At 42.6% G+C, this 22,561-nt stretch overlaps 3 protein-coding genes across 5 annotated transcripts; 2 read left to right on the top strand and 1 right to left on the bottom strand.

The window, feature by feature from the left end:
- The first annotated feature begins 661 nt into the window (after window positions 1-661).
- sst1.1 (somatostatin 1, tandem duplicate 1) lies at window positions 662-1,946 on the top strand. Its single transcript, XM_062472989.1, has 2 exons — window positions 662-927; window positions 1,449-1,946. The coding sequence occupies exons 1-2, from the start codon at window positions 790-792 to the stop codon at window positions 1,653-1,655; spliced, it is 345 nt and encodes a 114-aa protein (XP_062328973.1). The 5' UTR covers window positions 662-789; the 3' UTR covers window positions 1,656-1,946.
- Window positions 1,947-6,278: 4,332 nt separating this feature from the next.
- Window positions 6,279-15,739, top strand: masp1 (MBL associated serine protease 1). Of its 3 annotated transcripts, XM_062472950.1 has the most exons (11): window positions 6,279-6,858; window positions 7,133-7,352; window positions 9,078-9,255; window positions 9,695-9,826; window positions 10,500-10,696; window positions 11,298-11,445; window positions 11,613-11,734; window positions 12,098-12,176; window positions 13,017-13,154; window positions 13,241-13,315; window positions 13,814-15,739. In XM_062472950.1, exons 1-11 carry the CDS (start codon window positions 6,833-6,835, stop codon window positions 14,656-14,658), a joined length of 2,160 nt encoding a protein of 719 aa, XP_062328934.1. In that variant the 5' UTR covers window positions 6,279-6,832; the 3' UTR covers window positions 14,659-15,739. The 3 variants fall into 3 exon arrangements, 2 of the variants coding, with proteins under 2 accessions (XP_062328934.1, XP_062328935.1); XR_009931602.1 differs by lacking the exons at window positions 13,241-13,315; window positions 13,814-15,739 and adding an exon at window positions 12,364-12,493 and having other exon boundaries at window positions 6,296-6,858; window positions 13,017-13,135; XM_062472951.1 differs by lacking the exons at window positions 13,017-13,154; window positions 13,241-13,315; window positions 13,814-15,739 and adding an exon at window positions 12,364-12,631 and having other exon boundaries at window positions 6,296-6,858.
- Window positions 15,740-15,745: 6 nt separating this feature from the next.
- On the bottom strand, window positions 15,746-20,798 carry ostn (osteocrin). Its single transcript, XM_062472986.1, has 4 exons — window positions 20,619-20,798; window positions 18,132-18,230; window positions 16,462-16,679; window positions 15,746-16,174 (listed from the first exon to the last, which is right to left on the bottom strand). The coding sequence occupies exons 2-4, from the start codon at window positions 18,228-18,230 to the stop codon at window positions 16,090-16,092; spliced, it is 402 nt and encodes a 133-aa protein (XP_062328970.1). The 5' UTR covers window positions 20,619-20,798; the 3' UTR covers window positions 15,746-16,089.
- Window positions 20,799-22,561: the final 1,763 nt, after the last annotated feature.

Raw genomic sequence — 22,561 nt, 5'->3', positions numbered from 1 at the left:
CTGCATTTATGGTGGACACAGTGAAGGGTGTGTTCCATGCCCACCAATACCCATGGAACATATTGAAAAGATACGACTTACTTCTTTCGGCAATCACAGGGGGATTACTTGTGTTAGTTTCATCTTAATTAATTCTGCATTCCTGTAGGCCTCGTTGACCTGGGTTCATAGCCTACAACTCGTTTTTGAGTTAAAAAAGCATCAAGTATGACTTGTTTTTATAATAACAAACACTCATGGATATTCATTTATCCATCAGAATCCATCAGATAATTGTGTGCTTGAATGTTTTTACATTCATTGTAGTCTCACCCATTCATTTCTAATCGTCGTTTTTGACCAGGAATACCACAGGTGTAAGTTAAATAAAACACCCAAGATTTTATGAAAATGTTCACCATTTGTGTTCAGTTGCCCTGTGATCAAAGTCGTGGAACCTCATGACAATCAGATTGCATTTCTCACAGAGAAAACTTGTAAATCGGTTTAATTCCGCTGGAACACAACACTAGTTAACTGGTTGAACAAGAGATCACAAATTCCTGACAGATTCGTAGCTTTTAATCAAAACTTTGTCACGAAGGATCATTGGTGAGGCAGCGCTACGCGCACAGAAGCCCCCCCCAATCCCTTTCCATCTGACGTCATTTGAACCCTTTAAAAGACTTGTTTGTAGGATGATCTTGAGCAAAAGAGGGAGCAGCGTAAACGAAGAAGCCAGTTTGACAAGTATCCGATAAACTGAACAGTCTTAATCCAATCTTTGCCTCCACAGAGATCCGAAAGAAGATGCTCTCATCACGCATTCCGTGCGTCCTGGGGCTCGTCTCCGTTGCCCTGGTCATCAGCAGTGTATCCGCCGCGCCATCTGATGCCAAACTTCGCCAGCTGCTCCAGCGATCACTCCTGGCACCTGCAGGCAAACAGGTACAGAGCTCTGAGAGATTTAACAATCTTTCCTTCTCAGGGACATGGCTTCAGATGTTGTAACTGTACTTTTACAATTACGACGGCCTAGTTTTCCCTGCAGCTAAGGGTTGAAGTGTTACCTTTCTCGGTGCACATAGATGCGGAATTTGATTTGCTGGCCATGATGTTCTACAATTACCGGGGTATGAAGAATGCGGTGGCATTTTATGCTGCTTAAGACCTGATATCAAGTGGACATTTGTTAATAAAACTGTTAAGAAGTACCTGCATGTAACAGGATTGCGTAATTACGAAAATAAATTAAAATTGCTATTTGTCTGTAACATTGCCACATGATCAAGTAGCCTATACTAGAAGATAAATTAATGCAAAAACAATTATAACGTGACACGTGTATGCAGCAATTATCTGCATTTACGTGACGATTATCTGCATCGGTGTTGCAATGCCGTAGCCTATGAAATAATTGAGTGAGTTTCCAAAAACAGAGGAATAAGTTGTATTTATTTTATCACCAGGAACTTGCCCGGTACACACTTGCAGAACTTCTGTCGGAGCTCGTGCAAGCAGAAAATGAAGCGATGGATTCTGAAGACCTGTCTCGTGGCGCCGAGCAAGAGGATGTGCGTCTTGAGTTGGAGCGCGCTGCTGGTCCACAGTTGGCTCCTCGTGAACGCAAAGCGGGATGCAAGAATTTCTTCTGGAAAACCTTTACTTCATGTTAATTCATTAAAATACCATTCACCGCGTTAAGCATTTCATCTCATGGCATGTAATTCATGCCCAAATCTCATGCATCATCATGGCCAAACTTGCCTCTCCAAAAATGTACATAAAAAATAGAATCTGTTAACAATAATAATAATGATAGTTTTGATTGACCATTTAGGCTTTTAAGAGAAAATTCACGTGAAAGATGTATGAATGTATGCAATTTTGCTGTCGACTGTGCTTTATGCATTTTGGCAGATAAACTATTTTTAATTGTTTACTTGAATAAAATATATGTTTCAGAACCAACGTGTAGATTCCACACTAAGACTCATGTTCTGTGTGTTCTTCGTCATGTACGCCATGGACTTCTGACATAAAAATACGGTGGACTAATTTAGGCTAATAAGGTTCTATTCAAGGTGTGACGCAACGCCTTGCTCAACCATCAATTGTGAATACGCATCAACGATACAAATACAAATCTGTTAAAGTTCCTGTAGGGTCTGTACTATTGGGGTTAGTATAACCACAATTTCAAGTTGTACAACGATTAATTTGACAATTTCATGTTGCACACCCATTAATTTGTCAGTGAAGTATGCAAATGCTTTAAAATACATGCACATACAGTTGCATGCAGAGAAGAAAGTATGTCCAATAAGCAGCGGCTCTCAACACCTGAGTTTTCCATCGCTTCAGTTTGAAATATCAAAGTGCGGTTAGCCAGTCCTTACCTCAGTCTGTGGAGTGTGTGGGTGGATTGATGAAGACAGCACCTTGATGGAATAACCCACATTAAGCTTGTATCCTGCTAGCCCAATTCACAGGACAAGGTCTGATCTCTCAGATGACCTGTGAGGGTCAGATTAGAGGGACTCCATGTCTTTTTGGATAAGACACGAACAAATTGCTGTCTGTCAGTCAAGACGAGACAAAGAAAGTATTGATAAACCATCTAATCTATGTCTGATAAATCACACCTATTACAGGAGATACAGAACTGTTATTTTTATTATCACACGTAATCTCCCTTTTGTTAAGCCATATCTTTCCATCAATAGCCATCTGGGATGACAATAAACCAGCACACATGACTGTCCTTTAGACGTCACACTGCCAACATCAGACATGTTAATTCCGCAGCAATTACTAAGTAAAAGTCACTTAAACCTTTCAGGGAGTTGGGTCTACTAATTATAACTGAACACCATGAGTAGCGGTGTTTTTGTTGAACAGCTATGTCTTGTGGAGTCAGTAGAGTCAGTAGAGGCAGTAGAGCATGAGATGCTGTGCCCTGATATCCAATTCAGATGCCTCTTTTCTTTCACGCAATGTTATTCCTTTTACATCTTGTAATCTAAATTAATCTAAACAAAACAATAATATATTCAGAACTGATAAAGAGATCGCATTTGAATCACTAGTGTCACGTTTGTATTGAAATGCCATGCTCTGTTCATGATCTGATCCCAGAATAATGTCAAATAACATTTGAGAAAGGTGGCCTGCTGCAGCAAAAATGACCAAGACATCAGATGATCCCATTTAGGGACCTGGGGAGACCACACTGTTAGGGGAGGAGGGTCAATGTTCTTTGTCACTTAACAGATACATGGAAATTCACACACACACACACACACACACACACACACACACACACACACACACACACAAGATGAATATTTATGTCCAGGCCAGAAATCAGCAGCTAATGAGTTTATTTCAACATCAGACGCCAGCTCAATCTAAGACACAGCATGGCTGTGTGCTGTTTGGAAGCATGGCAATGAAACAACCTCTGTTTTCCTCCATCCGTCTTGCCCCCTGTGTGCAGCAGCAGGCTGATCAGCAGCAGGGGGCGCTCTCTGGCCAAGCCCTGAGGCACGCTTCCTCTTCGGCTGCTTAGGCCATCCAGGAAATGAATTTAGCAGCTCCAAGCTTAGACAGTACAACATGGACAAACTCCGACACAGACTTATCTGTAGTGCTATCTGTTCTTCAGCCTGAGACTTGTGGCTAACCTAGACCCATTCAGCCTGAAGGATATGTGCTGGTGTCTGGCACATCCTTACTACTATATCCCCTCCACCTTTAGGCAGAATGGCCTTTAGCACCTTGAGATCTGTTTTCAGATGAAAGGTGCGTTAGAAATAAAATGTATTATTATTATTATTAGCTTAAACCGATCAAAGCAGCTATAAGACACTTATCTGCTGTATCTTCACCATACACTAGATACGATAAGATTCGCATTAGTTGTCTCTATATGTTGGCTATCTCATGTTCTCACATAATTTTGATAAAGGAAGTGCTTGATAAGCCAACATAAGTAACCAGCACATTGCATGATACTGTTCAGAGAGCACTGCTCTTCCGCAAAGCTAAACTTAATGTTAATGAAATGTAACAATGCCAACTTCACCTCACTTCCATGATTACAATAATGGCTGAAGTGACCTCTGCGTAAAGGCAGACGATGTCACTCACGTAACGACATTCTCCTACAACAAGGAGAAAAGCTATATTGATCGCTGGGCGAGCTTAACCCGTCCGTTTGAAGATGTTTGTCTTGAATTGTCACGTCCACAAATGCAGCCGCCCGCGCTGGCTGATAAGTAGAATTGTGAATGTGTGATAAGCATCCGAAGCCCCAATCCCCTGGGAATTATCTGGGAAGATTCTTGAGTGAGATTGTATTGCCCTCCTTTCCCTCTTACTCTTCTCCTCTTTTCCTCAATCAAATATGTTATAAGAAATATATATAAAATAAACGAACTTTACTTTGCTTCAATTTGAAAATGTAGGTGCTTTGAAGACACCACAAATCCAGCTGGAACTATCTCCAGGCCAGAAGTAGAGGATTGGCCGTAAACACTAAGAGGATGGAACAAGAGGTTAAGTGACAAGGTTGAGAGGAGGATGAATGAATATAAATTCATTGAAGGAAGCCATTACTACAACAAATGAGTCAACGTCGGTAAATTCGGTCATTCAGACGAACAATGCACCAGAGGGAACACGGTCCGAGTAGATAGCGGACCTCTTCATCCAGAGCCCTCATTAACCCTCAGCCTGACAATGCGCATCAGTCAAGTGCCCTCTTCACTCAAGTATTTTTTGTTACTTATTATAAATGACCTGTCAGGCTAGTTGTAATAGATCAGCCGCCTACTTGATTTATCAAATGCAACTTTCGTTTTACACACGTAGGCTATGCTACTGCTCCGCCATCCACACTTAGAACTGGATCCCCAATGTTACAGTAATAGCCTAAAACCACAATAGACATTCTAAAACCAGTATGATATTATCCACTGCCTGTCTTGTCATTCCGAAAGCTGTTCAAGTGAATAGGCTAACATGTAACATCAAGTATCCTAACCAGTCTACCCCGCAGCATGTGTGACATCCTTTAGCCAATACATTTCTTTCCGACCTTGCCATTTCTGTACGCAAGAAGCGCCATCAAACGATCGTTATGGGTCAGTAACAAAGTCACTGTCTGAAGACCGCGCAATAAGCAGAGAGAACCACCTTGCGGCTCGCGCCTAGTGTCATCCACTCCAATCATTCGGATATTGGCACCGATTGCTCTAACGTTACAGGATTTATAATCATTTGATTCCCCTCTCGTAGTTTATTGCTTTAATAATCTGATCAGTCCCACCACAATATTAGCTCAACAGCGCCCAATACAGGGAAAACAAAGCTGACCAAGTATTAGCTAACTGGTTGCTAGCTAGTTGGGTAACAGCCGGTAGGCTACATGCGGTGGCGGGTGCTTTGGAGAACTGGATTATCAGCTACAGAAGAGTACCTAGCCATAAAGTACAATTTTGCTCACCTGGAGAAGCCGGCTGTGCTCCGTTTTGCTCTTAGCTTCAGACCTGACATCCGGACAGGTAAGTATACTTGTACAGCTGGACTAGGCTAACTGGCCAACTTATGTGCAACTTTTGACCACCCAACCAGTTTCACCACCAGCCGTCACTGGATAGCCTACACACATTTTCAAAACGATGTTACTATAAAATAAGTTACAAAATATTAAGTAATTGTAAATTGCATCAATCCAATAAATATTCCAATTGAAGTTTCAGTAAAAATATACATTTCTTAACTTTTTTCAAAACCGGCAAAAACATTGAATTCAAAACTGCATCGGTCAATAATTGACGGCGTCCATTTTGAAGATCCTCTGGTGCATGCACTGCAAGGATAGTCCACCAGGGGGGGGGAAAACACTCATCAACCTGATGAAGCAACCTGAAGAGGTCTCAAAACTCATGTATTTAAGTATGACTCACTTGGCATTATGTGGGCTACATTCACAAGTCTACACTTGATCCGCTTGCTTCTTGATTTTGATAGCCATCTTGTACGGAATAACATTTTCTGCATTCTGTCTTCCTATTTAAAAAGTTTTTTTTGTCCAAAGAAACATCTTGCCACTTAGCTCAGTTGGTTGATTGCCTGCCACACCTCCTATATGCATCACGTGTAGACTACATTGCTTTTCAGGATCCGCTACATGAGTCTCAAAGCAAATCTAACTGAATAAGGGGTAATAATTTAAGACAACAATAAACTGTGGACATGTTGAAGCAAAGAACATAAAGAGCGCCTCCAAGTGGTAAATATAGCCTACTTAACAAGAGATATTTCTTTGGGCCGTACAGGAAAGAGGAGGAAGTCAATTTAAACTGGCATTATAGGCTATAGGCTACTCAGTTTTGAAAACTACACTTTCATTTTTATATAAGAATAAAAATGCAGGCTATATCGCAATGACAAGGAATGTGAGGTCGGTCCGGGTTGCGTCCATTAGTCTCAAAAACAGTGCAAAACGTCTTGGCAAATAAAATAGGCTATAAAGCATTTCCTTTTAATCTTTCCCGTTTTAGTAGGCTATTGGTCTGGTCTCATTGTGTACAAATAGGAAGGCTTTGGGTCTTGTTGATTAAGACGCTTGGTCTTTGTACTGACACGGGGATTTTGGTTCAAGACATTAGAAAACCAATTCGATGGTAATAGAACGTTCGAATCCAATCGAGTATGCACGCCCGCTTCCGCCAGTGTCTCTTTATCATTAAACTGTGTTCGTGAAGGATTTCAAGTGAAGTAAAGAGCGTGTGCGCGAATTTGAAGTGCAGTGTGTGATTTTAGTGTCGCAGAAAGCAATCGAGACATGGATGCCACTCCATTAGTGATGAGGTAAGCGTTTTCGAGAATAAGCATGGACTTCAATTTAAATATCGTCTGACTGGTTCCTAAACAGCATATGTCGCTTAGTTCTCCTCAAAATTCTACAATTGTCTTCATATGCATTAACGTTAACGTTATATTCAGATGCATGATGAATGTCACTATTTGCTAACGCCCGCACGCAGTAGGCTATGTCATTTTTCACACGATGTGTGAAATTGCAGTCTACCATTTGTTTTTCTCGTTATGAAACTTTACATGTACACTATTATCTCCTCCTTAGACTTCTTATTCTGTTGCTGTCCATGGTGTCCGTCGGGGCACTGGTCGTTCCACTGAATAACATGTATGGTATCATCCGGTCGCCGAACTTCCCTGAACCCTATCCCAAGGAGTCAGAGCTTTGCTGGAACATAAGCGTCCCGGAAGGTTTCCAAATTAGACTTTACTTTGTTCATTTCGATTTGGAGCCGTCCTATCTCTGTGAATATGACTATGTAAAGGTAAGTTTATACGTGTGCATTCGAGGTCAAATCCAGTGGTGCATGAAAATGCCAGAAGTTAGGCTATTGACAATTCTTTTTATTTAAAAGTGCTAAACTGCATGGTACCAGTTCACTCTTGGACACATTTGCCATCACATTGTTCATAGGATATTTATATATATTATATGAAAATATTCTATGAAAAGCAGACTGGAAAATCGGCTGTTCTGATGTCTATTTTTGTCTATTTTAAAGTAGTATCTCTGGGATATCTTTTCCAGCCAAGCTTCTTCTCTCTGCCCAGTGACCAGGGGAGTGGACCTGAATACCACAGGATAATAGCTGAACAGATAGTTTGTGCCAGTAATAAGCACAGTAAAAGCAAGCACAGTGGGCGATGGTGTTGTTGTATATCTTGGTTTGCCAGGCTATTGTGTTCCTTCCATCTCTGAAGACCATAAACGGGGAGTCAGGTGGCTGAGCGGTGAGGGAATCGGGCTAGTAATCCGAAGGTTGCCAGTTCGATTCCCGGTCATGCAAACTGATGTTGTGTCCTTGGGCAAGGCACTTCACCCTACTTGCCTCAGGGGAATGTCCCTGTACTTACTGTAAGTCGCTCTGGATAAGAGCGTCTGCTAAATGACTAAATGTAAATAAATCAGACAGAGCTGTCAGGTTCCAGCAGTCTCAGACGTAGCCTGCCCTTGTCGGTTGTGCTGCATAAATACATATATAACACCACTATTTAGTACCCTTTTGGTAACACAGATTTGATGTTTTGTTACGACGTTTAAAAAAACGTCTGATCTGTTACCAAAAGGGTACTAAATAGTGTTGTTGTATAGCTTTTTAGACAACTGTTTAGACAACAATACTTCTCTTAGAAATGCAGGTTCTGTATTAACTTAAGTGCGGATGGTTGTAGACTGGATGACAAAAAGTTGTGTGTGTGTGTGTGTGATTGTGTGTGTGATGGAAAGGCAGTGCCCTGTCTAAGGAGTTGATAGCATTCATTCCACTTGAGTTAACTCGTAGCGTTGCACCTCATCATTCAAATGTAAGTCCTACAGCAATGCACTACAGCAACAACACTCTTGATTGATTTTGTTATTTTTAAGTTTTTAAGTAATTTGTGAACTTCATGGCCACTTTATGAACAACAAGTTTACTGTCGGAAGCTAAATATTTTTTGCAACAATGTTACAAGGACTCTTTTTCTTGTAGACCTTGGGAGTTTTTTGTGTTCTGTGTTATTCGGGGGTAATCGTCCGTTCAGTGACAGTCCTAGTGTAAACATGCTATCAGAGCACCAGATAAGGCGACTGCCCTTGTCTGTAATGTAAACAACATTAACCAGGGTCTCTCATGGGTTGTGGTGTAGAGGAGGAAGGTGGCATGAATCAATCATGTAGTTCACAATTAGTTCCCGTTAGATGATTTACAGGCATGCAAATTCGTATCTCTGAGCTTCCTTCTTCAGGACTAAGTTGCCTTGTCGGGACGTGTGCTTTTTGAACGTGTTTGAACGGAGTCAGGTGGCTGAGCGATGAGGGTGTCGGGCTAGTAATCTGAAGGTTGCCAGATCGATTCCCGGCCGTGTCAAATGATGTTGTGTCCTTGGGCAAGGCACTTCACCCTACTTGCCTCGGGGAGAATGTCCCTGTACTTACTGTGAGTCGCTCTGGATAAGAGCGTCTGCTAAATGACTACATTTAATGTATGTAAATGTGTTTGTGTATTCAGGTAGAGGCGGAAAGGGAGGAGCTAGCTGTGTTCTGTGGCCGCGAGAACACAGACACTGAGCGTGTCCCAGGGGAGCGGGTCATCACCTCCCCCAAGAATTCTCTCAGTGTCTGTTTCAGGTCGGACTTCTCCGATGAGGAGCACTTTTCTGGTTTCCAGGCCCATTACAGTGCCGTAGGTGAGGGTCCAGACATCAATGACATCCATAGTATTTTATTACAAACCTAAAACAAGACATAAAATATGAATGTTTCAGTGTTAACTCTAATAAATATGTGCTAATATCTGTGTTCCTATGCTTCTGTAAGACTGACAAGGAAAAAACGGACTTGAATCACACAACGTTTCGTCTCATAGATATGCTCCCCCTGAGCTCTATTCAATTACCAGTATTACTATGTCTTATATATTTTTTGCATTTTACTCAAAATAACCCTGAAAACCAAGTTTACCAAAAAAAAAACGGAAAACTAGCCACGTTATTGTGTTTTACTTAAGGTAAAGAATAATACTAAATAAGTGCTCTCGGTTTTAAGGAGATTCCTGGTGACTGACACTTTCTCTCTCTCTTCCTCCCTCATCTCCTCATAACTCATTGTCGCACGCCCACCAAACAGACGTGGATGAGTGTAGAGACAGGAACGATGAGGACTTGGTCTGTGACCATTTTTGCCACAATTTTGTGGCAGGTTACTACTGCTCTTGTCGCTACGGTTACCTTCTGCATTCAGACAACAGGACCTGTCGAGGTACATTTTACACACTTTTAGATTTATTTTTTGATCAAATTTAGATCGCCAGAAAGTTTTCGTTCAAACTTTTTTTGTATGTGTGTGGAATTAACTCAATCCATAGCTACTTCCTTTTACATACATAATGTTTTTAAATAATTTTGTTCCCACAATAGTCCGTTAAGGGATAAAGGCTCAGTGCAAAGCTTGCTAATGCTCTGAGAAATTTTAATTAGCTACCACTCAATTTGGCTATAACATTCTCATTATTAAAGGTGACAGAGAGCTATTAATATTTATTTCTCACACTGCATTCACTACTCTGCCTAGTATCAACAAGAGTATATGAATATAAAATAATCCTTCTTATTAATTCCTTGTAGAATCCATGCGAAGGTGTATCATGATAATATTTTTAGCATATGCAACATTTATGATATTCTTCTGTAGATTAAGCAATGGTCTTCAACCCTGGTCCTCAGGGACCCCCTGCCCTGCATGTTTTAGATGTTTCCCTGTGCCAACACACCTGATTCAAATGAATGGGTCTTAATCTAAGCCTGATGATGAGCATTCATTTGAATCGGGTGTGTTGGCACAGGGAAACATCCAAAACATGCATGGCAGGGGGTTCCTGAGGACCAGGGTTGGAGACCACTGATCTAAAGAAGCTCCCTGTGATATGTTTCAGTCAAGTGCAGTGACAACGTGTTCACTGAGAGGTCAGGCGTGCTGGCCAGCTCTGACTTCCCTAACCCCTACCCCAAGAGCTCGGACTGCCTCTACCGCATCCAGCTGGAGGAAGGCTTCCTGCTCGTACTGGAGTTTGACAAAACCTTTGACGTTGAGGATCACCCTGACGTTACATGTCCCTATGACTACATCAAGGTGAGGGTTACATGGATGTCACCTGGCCTTGCTACAATGCCATGTGCACGCCTTCTAACCAAGACCATACATAGCACAAATGTGTCTGAAGCTTAGTGATTGCCAGAGTTGTGTTGTTCTTCAGCTTGTATGCATTAGAGCCAAACTATTACAAAAACATGCAAGTAATCTGGATAAACTAGAGGTCAATCCAGACTATGCTATGAAAGGTCACAGCAAGGTAGACACTGGATTAGGCATAAGTAACATTCCCCCTGGCCAGTGCCTGGGAACTGGAGGGCAGTAACATTCCCCCTGGCCAGTGCCTGGGAACTGGAGGGCTGTGGACTTTCCTTTGGCTGCACTGGCATCTCTGTCATACCCACAACAAATTGCCCTAAACACCATCTATGGGTGAGACAGATCTCTCACATCCCTGTCTGAAAGTATGATCACTACAGTTTATCTTTCCTGAAATGGATGCTTAATGCAAGTTGAAGCCATACATGATAATCACCAAACACAAATTGCATTATGGTTTGGGCAGTGCATCTGACTTGAATAGCTTGAATAGATGGCAATGGTGATGTTAATGGTGATGGACATGACGTGTGACCCTCAGATCCAGGATGGACAGAAGGAGTTTGGTCCTTTCTGTGGTGGCCAGTCACCAGGCAGGATCCAGACAGACAGCAACAAGGTGGAGGTGTATTTCCACAGTGACAACTCTGGGGAGAACATCGGCTGGAGGATGACGTACACCTCTGTCGGTGAGGCAGAGAATAAATCCTCACATAGCGGTCACAGTCAGGGGGCACCGAAGCTAAGACTATTATTACCCAATATTTTTTATGATGAGACCTTAGCATTTACTTTACATTCATACATTTGTGTGTATGTTTCTCCTTAGTCATTTGTAACCCATCTTGTATTTCAGCCAGCCAACAGTGTCCAGCCCTTGTGACACCTCTCCACGGCCAGCTGAACCCAGCCCAGGTCCAATACTCTTTCAAAGACCATGTCCTGGTGACGTGTGACCCTGGCTACAGTCTGTTTAAGGTGAGGCTGGCCTGAGTAGAGAGAATGTATGCAATGAGGAGAAACTGTTTTGCCTGAGATCAATTTAAAAAGAAGGCTTGTTTCTTATAGGATTTTTGTCATATTTTCTGCAAGTGTTTATTTATTTTTTGGTATATAAGATCTTGTTTGCCCTCTTGTGGCCGCCAACAGTGGATCATGCTATTTATGACGAGCAACAGTTCCTCACATGGCCACAGGGACGTCTACGGAACAAGGCGTGCTGCGGCACCCCTCCTTCCCGCAATACTGGTTCCTCCTCATTTGTGCATGAAATCACAGGAATCCTGTGAATGTTAGCTAAAACATAAACACATATATTTCTCTCCTTTTTCTTTCTAAAAGGATGGAGAGGAGCTGAATCACTACCAGATAGAATGTCAGAAAGATGGCAACTGGAGTAGCAGTCTTCCACAGTGCGAAAGTAAGAAATAACAAAAAAGAACATACCAATTTAATATGATTGATATCATGGTCAGGATTTATTTTTTGACAGATGACAAGTTCTAGCACTAACCTTATGAATTGTGTTTTGTGTCTTTTACTATACTGTCTTTTCATTTTCTCTCTCTTTCCTCTTGTGCCTCATACCCTGTTCCGCTGCCCTCCAGAAAATAAATCTCAGAGAAGCTTCTGATTTCTGCCCTGAGTTCTAACCAGTCAGACACTGCTCTAGACCCCTATCAGAATGCCACAACATCAGGTTGCCCTGTCAGGCAGCAGTTGTTAACAGTATAGTAGGTAAGAGTGGTGTTTAGAAGAGAAGTCATATATCATTTTATTATGTGCCGTCCATTAAACTCCTAATCTGAGACTTTGTTTAAATGTTAAATATGTTAAAATATTTCTCTTTGCAATAAACTCAAGCCCTGGAATCTACCAAATGGAGTTTGTTTGTGTTTGTGCTACTAACAGAGACATTTCACATTAATATCCAAGTTAGATCCAAACATTTGGAACTGTATGAGTTGTTCATCACTCTCCAGCAATTCATTTAATTGCTCTCCAAGTGTACCCATTCGTATCATTGTAATGTGTGCAATCAGTCAATCCAGCATAACTTGTTCATAGGAGGACAGCGTTTATCTGTTGCATGTGGACCTTTTCAAAAGGATAGTGTCTGATCTGCTGCCTGCAATTTTCTCTATTTTAGACAGCTCACACATCTAATTTCTACACATTGTTTCATGTCTGTGATCACAGAGCACCTTTTAAGACAAAGAACTCAGTCCGTCATAACTGTGTTTCCTCTCCCCCTCCTCAGTGGTGGACTGTGGAGCTCCAGAGAAGGTTGCCATGGCTGACGTGATCTTCGAGAGCCCAGACAGTGGCACTCAGTATGGGTCTAAGATTCAGTACAGCTGCAGGACTTCCATGTTGCAGATTCACCCCAAGACTAACAGTGGGTTGTCCGGTCTCTAGTGCACACACTGTACTGCAGTGCTGTTGTATGTGTATGTATAACTGTACCATACACTCTGGCTGCAGGCACTTATACCTGTGGGGAAAGGGGAGATTGGATCAACGTAGAACTTGGAACCAAACTCCCTACCTGTATACCTGGTGAGATGTGAGATATGCACTTTCATACACCCTTTTAGTTTCCCTTATAGTTTCATGTGAAACTTAAGAATTAAGGTAGAAAATCCATGAAAAGACAATTCTCCCACACCACAATGCATTCATGAGATGGCTCTAGTAAACCCCATGAATGTAGTTCCTAAATGAAATTGCAAAAAAATGAAGTGTGGATTATCTAGAGGAACCAAGTTGTGATTTCTTGTAAGGTTGAGTTTTCCAAAGGTATTTTCTTTAGCACTTTGAACACAAAAAAACGAGTGCCCTCTCGCTCCATTAGGTCCGAGAGAAGCCAATATCTCAAACTCACACCAAAACTATCTAAACGGATACAAATATATTTTAGATTTTTCAGAGAAATCCCTAAAGGAATCGTCGGATATGTTTTGACGATGTTTGGCACGTTCAGAAGTAGTGCATAAAGGATAAACGATATTGATTGCTGTGATATAATATAAGTAATATTTAAACATGTCTTTCCAGCTTGCGGGGAGCCATCACAGCCCTTCCCTGCCCAGATGAAACGCATCGTTGGCGGGCGCAATGCAGTGTCAGGCCTCTTCCCCTGGCAGGTTCTGCTGACTATAGAGGATGTGTCTCGTGTGCCAGAGGACAGCTGGTTCGGCAGCGGTGCACTTCTCTCTGAGTCTTGGGTCCTCACCGCCGCCCACGTGCTGCGTTCTAAGCGCCGCGACGCCAGCGTGGTGCCCGTGGCGCCTGCACACATTCGCGTCTACCTCGGCCTCCACAACGCAAGTGCCAAAGACCAGGCCGTGAACCGCTCCGTGGAGAGGATCGTCCTCCACCCGAACTTCGACCCCCGTAACTATGACAACGACATCGCCCTGGTCAAGCTGAGCCACGCGGTCCCGTTCAGCCAGCTTGTCCGTCCCGTCTGCCTTCCCCCTCCCCAGGGCAAGGGACACCACGCCCCGCCCCTCAACACCCTGGGGCTGGTGGCAGGCTGGGGCATCTCCAACCCTAATGCCTCGGACACGGGCCTGGTGGCAGACGTTTTGCAGTACGTAAAGCTGCCGGTGGTGGCCCAGGAGGAGTGCGAGTCGAGCTACGCCTCGCGGTCTCTGAACATCACCGACAACATGTTCTGCGCCGGCTTCTACGAGGGAGGCCATGACACCTGCTTGGGGGACAGTGGAGGGGCCTTTGTGATGGATGATCCTGAGGGGGGGCGCTGGGTGGCCCATGGACTGGTGTCCTGGGGGGGCCCAGAGGAGTGTGGAAGTCAGAGAGTGTATGGGGTCTACACCAGGGTGGCCAAGTACGTAGACTGGCTGCACGCTCACCTGGGGACTGGATCCTGGTGGTGAGGTATTTACCACTGCTCTCCTCAGTACACTCCTATGACTCAGTCACTTTTACACACTTTTATGTTCTGAAATATATCGCCATAATAAATCACTATGCAAACTGTACTGTAAGTTAGCTTTACACGTTGGGGTTAAATGTCGATGTGAGCTATGCATAATATCTTTCAAACACTAATACCATTACAAAATACACAAAACACTTCATCTATATAGCTTAAAAGAATATCTAAAGATGTCATAGACAGTTCCGACGCTGTCAAAAGCCTTTTATATTTAGCCTAACGTTGCTATCAACAACTATACTATACATCAGCTGTTACAAAACAATGAATTTAATATTATTCCAATGCCATGTTTGATTAACCCCAAATCAGACATTTCCCAGTGTTTGTAATATGGGTTCCTCCAAAATGGTCTCTTCTGAGAAACCACCTTACGTACACAACGTAATACATTTCCAAGACCATCAATAAAGTTTGTATTTACTTAGAGCATCTCTGTATGCAATCTATATAAATCACAAGGGTTTCCTTTCTATTGTTCAGGTTGTTTCTGACATCAGAGGTTACCTCACTAATATATGCACCGTTGCGTGTGGATTTTGAGTTTCTCCATTTTGTTTTTATCTCTACATCAGCGACTTCCATTTGCCTCTGTAGTTGTCATAATCTCTCCATTATACTCATGTTTTTGTTCACACAACCTGTGTAGCATTGAGCACCTGATTGGTTAAAGGGCAGACACATTACTCAGATATTTAATGATTCCACCCACATGATGGAGCCAGTGTCCTCGACTTCCAGATAAAGTGCATGAGCAAGATACCAATTTATTTTCATTTTGCTCAAAGCCTTTGCTGCAGCGTTATATTATTTCCCAGAGCATTCGACGGTTCCAAAATATCAACCTGTGTTATCCGACAATTATATTAAATGTTCTTTTAATGTTTAGACTATCATCAGTAAATGAAAACAGACTTTTTCAAAACAACTAAGGCAGTTTAGTCATACAGTTTATTGTCAAGGCCATTGCCACTCAATCAGCCTCCAGTCAAAGTGAACAGACCATGTGTGCATGAACTACATAAATCAGTTGTATCTGAAGGAGTGGTGTATGTGTGTTGGTGGGCAGGGAGTGGGGGGTCATTTCTGCCAAAATATATGTAGGCTGATGGAAGTAGGAGGCAGGGGGGGGTGAGGCTGTGTGCTTTACATGCATCATCCTTCTGTGATGGCTTCCCTGTAGACAGAGAAAGCAAACAGGGATACACTTGTTTAATGTCATGTCTCTAGTGCTGTTAGAGATGTTATTTTAAGGCTCCACTTTATGAGTTAAGAGTTCTCCATGGTTTCACTGTAAGCTCTGCTGTGCTGTGCGGTTTGTGGCGTGTCCATTCTATACCTATCTAGATCAGGGGCTTGGACGAGCCCTCTACCCTCGGCTGCTGGGTAGACGACCTACTCCAATCCTGTCGATGGGAACACTCACTCTCCTTCGTGGTAGCTCTACCACTTTCCTGTAGAGACAAAATAAATCCCAAACACATTTACTCCCCAGTGTGTACATCACATGCCAAGAAATCATTCCTCACCTTGCCAGCAACAACACATACTATGGATTGGAATCAATTTAGAGCAACATCACATTATTTACCTAACAGTTGAGCTGCTCATACAGAATGGTTCTAATTAGCTTGATAGCATTTCAGCCAATCAAACTACTTTTTATGTTTGATCCTCCACTACTGATAGCTGGAACGGTGCTATAGCGACGGCCAATCCCTCTGCTAACTAGTGCTGGTACCTCTGCTTGGAGCCCTTAGGATCCATGGTGCTTATGGAGAGGCGATCCAGTGGCGTGTTGGACCCAGGGAAGCTTCTCTTCCTCTTGGGCTCAATGACCTCGTTCTCCAGGCGGGCCATGTGGTCCAGCAGCAGAAGCTTGGCCGTCAGCACTGCCTTGCCTTCACTGGAGAAGGCCTGCTGTGGGTCTGAGTCCCCCAGAGGCATCCGGTCAAGATACTGCATAGCACAACAGGAACAAACATCATTATCCCTGATGTAGTCAGGTGGCTGAGCGGTGAGGGAGTCGGGCTAGTAATCTGAAGGTTGCCAGTTCGATTCCCGGCCGAGTCAAATGACGTTGTGTCCTTGGGCAAGGCACTTCACCCTACATGCCTCGGGGGGGAATGTCCCTGTACTTACTGTAAGTCGCTCTGGATAAGAGCGTCTGCTAAATGACTAAATGTAATGTACTCCAGTCCCCCTTAAGATTTGAAAGGCTTTTTCATTTAATGCCATAAACAGATATTAAACACCTATATTAGGTAGATTTTAAGTTATGCATCCATTTAAATAGGCTGTTTAGCATGGTTATGGTGGTCATTTGAATTGCCCTTTTCAAGCTTTTTCCACAAACAATGTACAATGTACCCTTGCAAATAAGCTGATTCAAACTGTTCTGTGCCAGTGTTTTCAGCACTGCTTATCTTATGGATGAAATGCGGGCAACCTAAAAAACAGCAAAGCAATATAAAATGTCATATGGATTACATCATCAACTCATGAACATAAACATGAATTACTTTGTTCCACAGACTTCTGGGTAAATTGCGCCAACAAGATACCAAATACTTTCCATTTTGGGCGTAGGCCTACCGTTTGTCACATGTATGACTGTAACATGTAAACGACAGCCTTTTGGACAAATGTACAGACATTGGCATTTTGTCTGTTAAATTTACCTAAAAAATGACAGGCCTGTGTTCATCAAATGGCCTGCTTGCTAGTAGCCCATGCACAAGATGAACCACAAATTAAATTAAATTAAGTGGAATTTCAAGGATTGGTCTGTATTTACCAGGCAGAGTGCAAAATACATCAATAACATCTCAATTACTCACTAAAATATTATGTAAACAATGCAGCAAGATTGTATTTCTTATATGGCTGGAATAATGAAAGGATAAACTAATTCTAATGAACTAACACAGGTTATTAATCTATGTTGATAATATAAAAGCAATTTTTTTCTCTTTGCATAAATGTCAACTAATATATATATTTTAAATCTCTAGGATTTATAGTGATAATGTGAAGAGCAGTAAAATTGTTGTGAACAACATCCATTTACACATTAAATAAACGTAAATGTACTTATTCAAGTACATTCCTCCCAATACTACTAAAACCTGCTCCTACTGTGCCAAACCTTGCAGAGGCTATGCAAAACACAGGTGGCATGAACAAAATCAACAGCCAGGAGCATTTGATTTATGTTTGCAGCAGTGGACAAAGATAATGTCCCTTGGTCTAACTTAACAAAACAAACAGATTACCAGATATCCAGCTATCTAGTGCTCTACTGACACTTGACAATCTGATTGTCCAGTGAGAGTGTATGTTAGATCTTGTGCCAGCCCCGTATCTTCACCTCCTGCACTGTTTCCCCCCTCCTGTTTGGCCTGGGCTCACCTCTGGACTCTCCTGGCTCAACCGCAGGCTGTCAACACTGCACTGGAACAGGGTCATGCTCAGAAGACAGGATAGAAGCACACAACTGCAGTCCAGCATCTGGAACACACAGCACTCAGTTGGAACACACAGTACTCAGTTGGAACACACAGCACTCAGTTGGAACACACAGTACTCAGTTGGAACACCCAGCACTCAGTTGGAACACACAGCACTCAGTTGGAACACACAGCACTCAGTTGGAGCACACAGCACTCAGTTGGAACACACAGCACTCAGTTGGAGCACACAGCACTCAGTTGGAACACACAGCACTCAGTTGGAACACACAGCACTTAGTTGGAGCACACAGCACAAAGTTGCCACACCTGCGTTGCAAACCGGTAGTAAATATATCAGCATTTAAACACATGGAAAAAGATGGGATAAAAGGGTTAGAGAAATAATTGAAGATTAAACACTATTCCCACTGTACTACATCTGTGATCCTCATCATAAAGTAACATTTTCCCCTCTTTTTCTCAGACAAAAAGATACAATTATGAGGTATATTGTGTTATGTTCTGGTGTAAGGAAGAGAGAGTATGTGTGTGCACTGTCTGTGCTCTCTCTTGCCATCAAGCACAGATAACTGCCGTTTCAGGTTTCTGTGATACATTGCCTTCTGTTTACTTTACCCTGCCTCCATCTGGGAAAATACCGGGAGCTCAGCACCCTGAGTGTGAGAATGGACTGAACCTGGCGGAGACAAAACTCGTCCCTTCCCTCTACACAAACAAATTACTTCAGGAAAACAGTTAGCTTAGCACAAGTCTGCCTTAGTCCCAACCCCAGCTTGAACTCTACCTTCAGCACCTCTCTAGCGCTGTCCCCCTCAGCAGAGACCACTGTTAGAAAACACCATTTTGGGCTTGGTTCCCTGATTCAGTTCATATACAGGGGAGTCAGATGGCTGAGCGGTTAGGGAATCGGGCTAGTAATCAGAAGGTTGCCGGTTCGATTCTCGGCTGTGCAAAATGACGTTGTGTCCTTGGGCAAGGCACTTCACCCTACTTGCCTCGGGGGGAATGTCCCTGTACTTACTGTAAGTCGCTCTGGATAAGAGCGTCTGCTAAATGACTAAATGTAATGTAAATGTAATATACACGTCTAGTGCTGTCTGATTTCAGCACACCAAGACTACACTGCCACATTATTGTACTGATAAGTAATGCTACAACTGCAACAGTGCCCAACATGCTACTTTTGAAATATGACATCTTGAAACACTGTTTCAGCTATTAATTATACATTACTTTACACTCATGAAATTACAGAAAAAAATCAAATATTTCATGCATAGTTTCTATCCATATTGGCATGCTAATTTAAGGATCCCTTTTAAGTTGCAAACAACAGTATGTTTGTCTTGCTTGCATTCTTATGTGTATACCATTCTACTGGAGCCTAAACGGTCTCCAACAGTTACACTTACATCGTGTTAACAGTCACTTTAACCGTGACCATTCATCAGAGCTGCAGAACCCTGTGAATGAAGAACCCCTATTCCAACACCTTACCTTCTGCACCTCTTCAACCAAGCACTTAGAAACACACTTCACACGCAAGTAAACACAAAGTACATACACGTGACCCTACACACACACAAATACTGTCTCATATTGTAAATCCTCTGAAGCCCAGAAGCATTCCTTCCTTCTAAATCACCTACCTGTTCATTTCTATAAATATCTGCTATTGTATGATTTTGAACCAGGGAAGTTAATATTAATTATATTAATACTCATTCATTGTTATATCTATATAATATAACATAGATAAAGTGGATTTACAGTCCAACAGCCAATCATTTAGTTATTAATCAGCTCTTTCAAATGTACTCTTTTTATTCTAAATTATTAAATTATTCTTATAAAAACTTAAGATCATGACATTTGAAGAAAACAATAACTAATGTACAGCCATTGAACATATTTTGAGATTGGTGTCTTCAAAATCTGTTAACTTTTAAAACATCCCATTCACTCTATTGTAACTCACATTCACACAGTGTATGTTTCAGCCTCGGTGACAGGCAAAGTATATGTATTGTCCAGCAACATCGGCTAATTTTAGCATTTTCCGTTCCCAAAAATAAATACCTACACCCATTGCATGCACTGCGCAGCCCTAGATTCTCTCAAAGATACACACATTCTTCGTTTGTAACAGAAATTCGTTATACACTCCTTAAATTCTCCTGTGCACAATATAGATAATGTATCCATCATATATTCCACACACTCTCAAGAAGAATCAGTAGTGGATATAGATGTAATCTAACATGCTGACGAACCTCTCACTTAACATCACACATTTAACTGGTCTTATTTTAATGGCGCAGCAAAGAAACACCTGCATCCAAACAGGGATGGTCATTACACCTGTATTTCTTACTTATGTACACAAACTCCTACTGTCCGAGTGAGCGCTTACAGACGCGCCTACCTTTTGTCAAGTCTTGATCACCCACACAGGCTGCTGAAAGTTCCTTGAATTTCTCACGTTCCACTTTTCCCTCCCTTTGTTTGTTCCTGATGTTGACTTTCCTGGCTTTTTATAGGCTCTCCTCAGGAATCTCCACTCCAATCGGTGGTCGCGATGCCTCTGACATCATTTCTCTTGGTTTTCCACTGCTCCTTGCCCTAAATGTTCTCCTCCCGGCAGCTCCGGCTGAACCATTACCTGCTAATGGGAGCTCCGGGGAGCAGCCTTCAGGGAAACCACCATTCCCAACAGTACCCCACCTCACCCATCTCCCTGCACCCCCTCCTTTACAAGGCAGTGGAGTTAGGTTCCCATGGAAAGATGATAAAGCCAGGTCCTGCTCAGCTGACGGCTGTGGATGTGGAGCCTGACAAGTCGAGGGCAGAGATAGTGTGGGCGACAAACACGTTATATCTCCCTGCTGTGGTCCATCAGATCTCTCTCCCAGGTCCATAAACTTTACAGCCTGCGGATGAGCTCCTATCTCCCAGGAAGAAACACACCCTTGTCTAAACTGCAGCCAGACCCTCATGACCTAAATCATCCGGTGAAATATCAAACCAGCTCACGGCTTCTCACGTCTGCCTGGCTGAGTTAAGCTGGTGGATCTACGTATCGCAGCCACAGAAACCCTCTCAGAGAGGACATACTGGAGGTCTGTCTTTCTGTCTGTCTGTTTCTTAGTCTTCACTGTAAGACAGAAGCAAGGCTCACTGGAGAAGCCCCATTTCAGACAATGTGGCCAATCCAGTTAATGCCTTCTTTTTTTTTTTCCTAAAACAAATAGACCACCAGCCGCTTCAATAACACAGGTTATTTTGGGATTCAGCAACTGATGATAAAGTGCCACAAAAGCCTATGAAAGAGTGTGCAGTATAAATATCCAACGATTGCTGGAGGTGTCAGGATATCGGAAGGACTTGGATTTCCGGTTTAAAACGGTTAATAAGGGAAAGGAAGCCAGATATCTGTGAGGTTCCGCTTTAGAGTTTTGAGGTTACAAAAAAGGAGACTTGTCTACGGGACGAGCCACAATTCTCAAGTATGTAACCAGCATAGAGGAATCAAGGGTATTTACATGACTGTGTGTACAATTACTGTCAGTATGCCATGCATGCAGTGTGGAATTCCAGGCATATGTCTGCTTAACTGGGGGGTCAGATGGCTGAGTCGGGCTATTAATCAGAAGGTTGTTGGTTCGATTCCCGGCCGTGCCAAATTACGTTGTCTCCTTGACAACGTAATTTGCCTCGGGGAGAATGTCCCTGTACTTACTTTAAGTCGCTCTGGATAAGAGCGTCTGCTAAATGACTAAATGTAATGTAAATGTAACTGTCAAGACAACGCCTGCCAGTGTACAAAGTGTTGTGTGTGTGTGTGCGTGTGTGTGTGTGTGTCTGCGTGCGGTACATGATTGAGCAGGGTGGTGGGATGTTAGGTGAACTCATGGAACTCTTAAGGAACTGATCAATGTCTCTGACAAAGATCTTAAGTAGCCATTGATTCCGCCTCAAAACGTAGCCCAAACATCCACGACTGGCAGGTTAATGCTCACTTATTGGAGCACTTCAATTACACCTAATGTCTTTCCCAGCAGCTGAAGCATTCACGCTTACAGAAACACACTTTTTCAAACACGCTATGTTCAGGCACACATACACATTTTCACACGCATGTTCACAGACACACATACACTTTCATCTCCACATTCACCCCCCCCAAAAAAAAAACTAAGGCTGGAAGGTTTTACCCAATGTACTTGCAAACACAAATATGCATACGCTTGTTTTGCAAAGTATGATATATCGAATGATAGTCCTTGGAGATGGCTAGAGCCTTTTGGCAGACAGAAAGGGGGGTGGGGGCACCCTGGGCTGTGTGTTGCTCTGACACAACTCCTGTGC

Source organism: Osmerus eperlanus, chromosome 11 (assembly GCF_963692335.1).
Source record: "Osmerus eperlanus chromosome 11, fOsmEpe2.1, whole genome shotgun sequence".
In the NCBI taxonomy this organism is placed as follows: Eukaryota; Metazoa; Chordata; class Actinopteri; order Osmeriformes; family Osmeridae; genus Osmerus; species Osmerus eperlanus.
Note: the sequence above shows the minus strand (reverse complement) of the source record. Positions and strands in the feature narration are given on the sequence as shown.